General features: G+C 40.4%; 1 protein-coding gene across 2 annotated transcripts in view; it reads left to right on the forward strand.

Moving 5' to 3' along the window:
• The window catches only part of CDK13 (cyclin dependent kinase 13), a 122,392-nt gene extending 118,156 nt beyond the window's left edge, over positions 1–4,236 (forward strand). The window contains exons 13-14 of one of the 2 annotated variants that reach the window (XM_031031442.2): positions 1,699–2,151; positions 2,824–4,236. In XM_031031442.2, the coding sequence (XP_030887302.2) occupies positions 1,699–2,151; positions 2,824–3,674 (1,304 nt within the window). In that variant the 3' untranslated portion in view covers positions 3,675–4,236. The remainder of the gene's footprint in view (positions 1–1,698; positions 2,152–2,823) is intronic. The other variant, XM_081800763.1, reaches the window with a different exon arrangement.
• Positions 4,237–8,183: the final 3,947 nt, after the last annotated feature.

Raw genomic sequence — 8,183 nt, forward strand, 5'->3', positions numbered from 1 at the left:
TGCCAGATAGGACTTGAAGTAGGATAAAGAAGGGTATGTGGGGGAAACGGAGTTCTTCCTCTGACTCTGTTCGAAGAGTCGGCGTCCTCGTGAGAATGAAACCTTTTCAGTGTTGCCGGAAATGTTATTAAACTCATTCTGTCATTTAGTTTTAAAGATCAGTAGGCTGATTAGAACAGATCTGCGGATCAGATTCAACTTTTGGTGGTTGAGTGTAAATATAGAGTAGATTACCTTTAATGCTTTCCCGTGTAATCTGCAGGCTTATACTTGACCTTGGCCAGACTACATTAGAGCGCTGATGCATATTACTTTACAAACCAAGACCAATTGTTATTTGTTGGTCAGCGTTTCATTTTATTTTTTGTCGCCCCCCCCCCCTTTTTTTAACTGTCACTGTTAAGAAGTGAGAATTCTGGTTTTGTGAAATGGGAGTGAATGCTCTCTGCCCCATTTTCGTCATCATCAGCTGTCTTAAAATAAAAAAATGCCCTTTCTGTAGAGGAGACGGCGTAGTCACAGAATACCTCTGCTGACAGAGACCCGAACTGGAAAATGAGGGCAACGGGCTCTTAGCGTGCAGCAAACGAGCTTGGCTCCTTATTTATGAATGCCCGCGGGTCACAAGAAGAACTTGCAAAAGTTTGTTTCGAGGTAACCTAAAAATAACTAAGAAGTAATAAAAAGTAGCTCAGGTTATATAAAGAGAGAAAATAAAAGGATAGCATTAATCATCAGTGTTTCATCTTCTTGGAGTTTCTCTTCTGTTCACCTTTTATGCTTAGAGAAATTGCTTATTGGTGTAGTGTCCCTGAACTTATATAGTAGTATCTGCCCTCGAACCTTGCTGTTACACATGACTCAGAGAAGCTTGCACAAGAACCTGTGTAAACCGTCACAAGTCTAAACTGAAAATTGAAAAAAAAAAAAACCGCATCTGTGTCGCTGGTGACGAGTTAATACCCTCTCGTGTGCACATTATAAGCATGCTCCTGTAGGAGTTCTAACTTCCCAAAGTGAGTTAACTTAAAAAATGGTAATTGGAATAAAATGCATTTTATGAAAGAGTCTGCAACATCCCAGTTTGAATTTACTGCGAAAATAAGGTGAAGTCCTTAGATAAGAAGCATTATTTTAGATGGGCAGTGCGGTGAGTAGAGCTCCGAGTCTGGAATCAGAGCACGTAGGTCCTGATCCCACCTCCGCCACTTCCAGAGTGTGTGTGCGTGTGACCCTGGGCAAGTGAGTGAGTGTCTCTGGATGTCAGTTTCTTCAGTAAAAAAGAAAGGGGGGCGGGGGTAACTAATAACAGAGCATGGCTTTAGGTTGTTGTGAGGAGTAAGGGGTATGAAATGCTGAGTGCTGACTCGGTAGCTGTCCTCGTCCTCCTTCGTTCCCGTAGTTCCGGCTTCTGTCTCCGGGATGGGCTGCCAGCCGTAGTCCCGAGTTCCCTTTTGAAGTATTTACCCCTGAAGAGAACTTCTTCAGAACGGGCCGCAGTTTTTGTTGTTGTAACTTCTGTGCAGTTCCATCTTAAACGTCCATGAAATTAAAACTAGACCGAGACGCCTTTTTCACAGTGTTTCTTAAACACTGTCCCACAAATGTACATTTGAATGTGGTCACACAGGGCTATTTTGGGGGGCGGGGTGTGCTGTGAATTATGGCAATTCTAATCAATACAAATTTTGTCTTTAGTAAAAACAGGCCCTGGACAGCAGTTAAACCACAGTGAATTGGCAATTCTACTAAACCTACTACAGTCTAAAACAAGTGTTAATATGGCTGATTTTGTCCAAGTGTTGAACATTAAGGTAAACTCTGAGACTCAGCAGCAGCTAAATAAAATAAACCTTCCTGCTGGAATTTTGGCAACAGGTGAAAAACAGACAGATCCATCCACACCACAACAGGAGTCTTCGAAACCATTGGGAGGAGTTCAGCCTTGTTCTCAGAGCCTCCAGCCTAAAGTGGAGACTGACGCTGCGCAGGCGGCCGTGCAGAGCGCGTTCGCGGTTCTGCTGACTCAGTTAATAAAGGCCCAGCAGTCAAAGCAGAAAGATGCGCTACTAGAAGAGAGGGAAAACGGATCGGGACACGAGGCGCCGTTGCAGCTCAGGCCACCCCCAGAACCTAGCACGCCGGCGTCGGGTGAGTGTGCAGCTCGCGGACCCTCTAACGCGCTGGTGCTCACGCTCTTGATGTGGAGGGGCAGCGGTAATGCATATTGTCCAGGGGCGTTGCTAGTGGAGAGGTTCTGAAAATTCCCAGGGCACCACTTACAGGTGGTTTTCTTAGTCCGTTTACTCCTAGGAGCAGATTCCTTAACAAGCTATCCATGTGTGATACGGCTCATTGTGAAGGCCATAGAGTTTGTCATGTAAACCTGTGGTTAAGAAATCATCTTTTACTCCAGCTACAACAACAAGATGGTATTGACCAAGGCAGAGGCTTTGTGTGTACAGGAGCTTTGTTCTTCGAGCCATGAATAGGGAGATGTGAGGTACCTTTGAAAAGTCAAATGCAATTAAATTTTGCAGTCACCATACACTTAAATGGTAGCAGGCAATGTTAGTACTTACATCCCTCTTTCCTTCCTTTCCCTTCCCTTCCCTTCCTTTCCTTCCTTTCCTCCTTTCCCTCCTTCCTTCTTTCCTTCCTTCCTTCCTTCCTTCTTTTCTTTCTTTTCTTTTCTTTTATTTTTTTCCCAGATATGGAACTTCTCATGTTCTTTACAACCACCCATAGGAAACATTGACTGTTTTGAACATCTCGTTTTCCATGATAACTTTTAACTCTCTTTTTTTGTTTTGTTTCACTTAGGGCAAGATGACCTCATTCAGCATCAAGATATGAGGATGTTGGAGCTCACACCAGAACCGGACCGGCCTCGTATTCTGCCTCCTGATCAGCGACCTCCGGAACCACCGGAACCACCACCAGTCACTGAAGAAGATCTGGATTATCGGACAGAAAACCAGCACGTTCCCACCACTAGCTCTTCGTTAACTGACCCTCACGCCGGAGTGAAAGCGGCCCTGTTACAGCTGCTTGCTCAGCATCAGCCCCAGGATGACCCCAAAAGAGAAAGCGGTATTGATTACCAGGCAGGAGACACTTATGTACCCACGTCAGACTACAAGGACAATTTTGGATCCTCTTCTTTCTCTTCCGCTTCTTATGTTAGCAATGATGGTCTAGGAGGTAGCTCCGCTCCACCATTGGAACGACGTAGCTTCATTGGAAACTCAGATATTCAGTCTTTGGATAACTACAGTACTACTTCATCTCATTCTGGTGGTCCACCTCAGCCTTCTGCCTTTTCCGAGTCATTTCCCAGTTCAGTAGCTGGATATGGAGACATTTACCTCAATACCGGTCCCATGTTGTTTAGTGGGGACAAGGACCATAGATTTGAATATAGCCATGGCCCCATTGCAGTCCTGGCGAACAGCAGTGACCCTACCACAGGGCCAGAGAATACTCATCCTTTGCCAGCAAAGATGCACAACTATAACTATGGTGGTAACTTACAGGAAAACCCGGGCGGCCCCGGCCTCATGCACGGGCAGACCTGGACTTCTCCTGCCCAGGGACCTGGATATTCACAAGGATACAGGGGACACATTAGCACATCAGCTGGCAGAGGTCGAGGCAGAGGGTTACCATACTGAGTATCTGTTTTTCCTCAGGCACATCATTTTTATCTGGAAAGACTTTTCTAGCTGCAATTTAAGGCAGCAATCCAAGAGACTTGAATAATATTAATTCAACAACAGCTTTATTTTTATGTGGAAAAGGGTCTTGCATACAATAGTTAAAAAAAAAAAAAAACCTTTGCTTAAATTCATGCTGTTCTAAAAACTAGATCTATTGATTGTACATCTTCACAAATTCTAGTTAACAGTTTTATTTTGTATTCTTGCAGTTTTAAGTGGATGCTAATCTTAGGGACATAAGAGTCTTTTATGGCCCTCTTGCAGATCTTCTGAACTATGCACATTTGTGCTTTTTTTGTAAGTTTGGACCAACTTTTATGTAACAACCAACCAACGCCTCCCTCCCCCCTCCAGTTTTACAACAATCAGAAAGGGCACTGATTTATTTGGTATTTTTCTTTTTACAAAGCTACCTTTAGTCAAAGGTCACTGTCAGTCTTTGCACCTGCTTTCAGTGTTATTGTGAAAGGTGTACTTTGTGCTCACTTCAGAAAATAAAACACAACCTTTCTCTTGATGCAACAGTTTTATAAAAAAAAAAAAATGGTCAACGTTATTTTTGTTTTATTTTGCAGATTATCATAGCCGAGCAAAATGCATTCAAATGAAATAGTGGGTTTTATATGAAAAATCTGGGGTGGGGAGGGTAAGTAAGTGCCTTAACAGGTAAGCTTAAGGTCTGAAAAAGCAGTTAACCTTTACACCCATTTGTCTTCTAAAGGGAATCAATACACTGTATTGAAGAGTCAGGGAGCTCTCCAGTGTTTCGGGGCTGCCTCTCAGTTCCCGCTAGATCCATTCCCTCTGCCTATCCCACTTTCTTCTTTCCTGCCTGCCTTTTGGCCTGTGTGACCTTCCACTATCACCTCGTCTTGATAGGAGAGTGAGAGCAAAGAAAGGGACTAGAACTCCAGTCAGGACCTTGTTACTTCCAAGAAGTTCTACAAAGTTGTGTCATTTCAGTGGTTGAAAGTAATAGCTAAATGAGAATTTCCAAGTACCATTTCTTTTCGGGCTGCCCTGCTGTCCCCGTTTCCTTTTGCCATGGATCATTGGAGGGCAGTCGTGTAGAGGCAAGGCTTGAGAAACAGAATTTGCCAGATTCTATGAAAGTTCATGGGGGGCGGGGAGAGGGGTGGCAAACATCATATCTTAAGTTATGCAATTGCCATTTTAAGAAAAAATTAACTGTTCAGTTTGTTAACTAGAAACATTGCCTAGATTGAACTTATTGAAGCAAAAAAGAAAAAGTAGTGAGAGAAAACCTCTTATCTTCCCTCCTCTCATCTTCTGTGAGGGTTTTTATGACTTCTGCCAGACTTAGAGCAACTTTAGTTCATTTTAACATTTTTTTTTTCTTTTATTAAAAGCAACAAAGAATGACGGACTAACCCTTATGTAAGCTGTAATGGTGTCAAGTTTCACTAACTTTTTGTGCATGCTCACGCGCACACAGAATTATAATAGTTCTCGAAAGGAACCAAAGGTGAAGAACCAGTGTTTCCATTATCACTAAGTGGGAAAAGAAACTCTGGAAATGGGAGTTGTGCCAATTAACCATTTTAACTGTTCTCTGGGTAACTTACTTTTTGATTGGAATTGTAAATTGGAAGAACTGTTTTAGAATGGAAATGGTTCCAGTTCTAAAGTCAGTCTTTTAACCCCCATGCCCTCTATCTGACTTGTGAACCTTCATTTCAAAACAGTATATGGGAAACGTTATAGTTTGGTGACAGTAAGGATATTTTAAAGTGGATATTTGACCATTTTACTGCTATAAAATGAGTTGATGTCAGTTGATCATTTTATTTTTTCGATGGAAATTTTTTGTTGGGGAGAAAGAAATGAATGGAAGAAAAATTATTTTGCTTTTATTTGAATATTGAGTACTAACAACGTATAATAAAACTACATTGCAGGAAGTGAAGAAATATTTTGAAATTTAGCAAAATAGCTACAGTATTCAAGTATCTGAAATTTTAATATGGTGAGTCTTAGCGCTTTAGACTTTCCTGTAAGTGACAGTATCTAAGTTATTCTTAATAGTCACACTCGATAATTCTGCTGACCATAGCAGCTAACCTAAAATTGAAGATATTTATGTGACATGAATAGCCTGTGTTTTAAAAATTAAATATTTTATATAAAAGTGAACTGTGTTTGGATAGTTTTTCCAACATTTCAGTTATGTATTTATGTTGGGCGAGTGGCTGGGAGGACAGGGAAACTGTTGCTTGAAATTGGAAATTTGAACTACAGCTTCTAATATTGCCCCAAGACATCGTTAATTGTGAGACATACCGATATTTTACGCACCACTTAGAAAAAAATGTTGCCAATTAAACGACAACACAATGCTAAGTTGCATGAATCGTAAGATACTTCCCAAATTCAGAGATGTTAGTCTACGAAAGAATCGATGAAATACGGTAGTAAAAACCTTTTAATGCATCCCTTCCATACCATTTAATACTTGAGTAAATTTGGTTTCATAAAAAGAGCAGGGTTGGAAATCACTAATTCCGTAGGTTATAATTGCCGTAATCCCTGAGTATTCTTGAGTGAAATCTAAGGAACATAAAATATCACTTAAGTTTCGGGGAAAGAAACAGGTAAGTCAGATGGCAACTATGAAGATGAAAGTTGAAGGCTCAGAAGCCTGACCTACCAAAAGAAGACATTTCATTGTCTCTCGTGAAGTTCCCTTTTGTGTTTCCTGACCCAGCAGGTTTTTCTGCATGCGACTCAAGTCTTCAGTCCATTCTTTGTTGGGGAGTTGTAGTCACCCACGAAATTTTAAGAGACTCATTTTAAGGGGTTTATTGATGAAAATGGCTTGGGGAATGTGAATTAAGATAATGCTCTAGCTGTGATTCAGGGCTTCATTCTGTAAGTGAATATACATTTGGTGCCTGCCGAGCGCCAAGTACTTGGGACGCGTCAGTACGTTCTAGCACCTGGATATGTCCGTAACCGCAAAGGGCAGTGGTCTTTGCTACTCAGCTGTATCTAAATTATGCTTACGTGAATGCAAGAGATGAAAATGTGAGTGTGAAATTTTAAGGCCAAATTGGAATAGAGAAATAACATTCCAGAAAGAAAGAGAACGACTGGAAACTCTATCATGAAAACAAATTTTAAGTTGCATCTGGCCAGTTTGTAATAGGCCAATCTGAAGGAAATACTGGGAGCTCAATCCAGTTTTACACAATTTTTCACCATAGGTCTTTTTTTTTTTTAAAGATTTTATTTATTTATTTGAGAGAGAGAGAGAGAGCATGACGGGGGGGGGGGAGGGTCAGAGAGAGAAGCAGACTCCCCGCTGAGCAGGGAGCCCGATGTGGGACTCTATACTGGGACTCCAGGATCATGGCCTGAGCCGAAGGCAGTTGCTTAACTAACTGAGCCACCCAGGTGCCCCCGAACAGAATGTTCTAATAATCTAGTATCATCTGGTTTGTCCCCTCACTTTATAGCTAAGAAAAAGATTTAGAGATGGGTTACCTGGGGTGTTCCTCTAAGCCTTATCTAAATTCTGCAGGAAACACTTAACTTTTTAACAAGAAAATAGACTTAAAATAGCTACCAGTGTTTCAAATAATTAGACTACTGAACAACTAGTTTAACACAAATGGCTTTAAAAAGTCAACTTTAAAAACTCAAAAAATAGAGAAATAGACTAAAAACTCTAGAAAAATGAGAAGCCTATAGAGGATGAATAGTTTTTAAAAAGGAGGTTCCTCTTTTTTGTTTTAAGACCGTAGTTATTTAAATATCTAACAATTAGGTAGTAAGACAGAATCTTTCATTTAAATTTGTTTTCTGTTTGTAGGAGGAAAATCATCAGCAGGCCTCTGCAAACATTGCTTTTAAATTCTTTCAAGGTTTTATAATTTCCAGTGGTGTTATGAGGGAGCAACGGTTTCTCATTTACCAAAGCCTCTCCAGATGATTTCTTAAAGTGCTTTTAGTTTAATTAAAAATAAGAGCTATTAAGAACAAATTAAGCTATCAAGGGATCCAGCTGAAGATGGAGAAAACGAATTTTGACCATAATGGAAAGAACTTGTCCTTTGAATTTTGTAGACTAACAAATTTTGTGGGTCTTAACTCCTTTTACCATGTCAAATGTCCTATTAAAAAAGAAGTTTTAGTTCTGATTGCATTCAAAATGAGGCCCTGTAAATGAATATCCCTTTGATTTTTTTTTCAAGTTAATCTGTTGTAAGGGTGTTGTACTTTTTTGCAAGAACTTTTAGTAAAGTCTTGTAACTGTGAAATCTGATGTGTTTAAGCCATTTGTTTAAAAAAAAAAACAAAAAAAGGCTGTATATGATAGGCTGTAAATAAACTGCCGTAAGAATTCCAGGCCATTTTTAGCCTTGTTTTATTCTTGCTTATATCCAGAACAGACTTTCAGGAATAATCTTTTCTGACAAAGAGGACTACTTGTTATCCATTGTG

This window comes from Leptonychotes weddellii, chromosome 12, assembly GCF_054177405.1.
Source record: "Leptonychotes weddellii isolate Sample4059 chromosome 12, ASM5417740v2, whole genome shotgun sequence".
Lineage (NCBI taxonomy): Eukaryota > Metazoa > Chordata > Mammalia > Carnivora > Phocidae > Leptonychotes > Leptonychotes weddellii.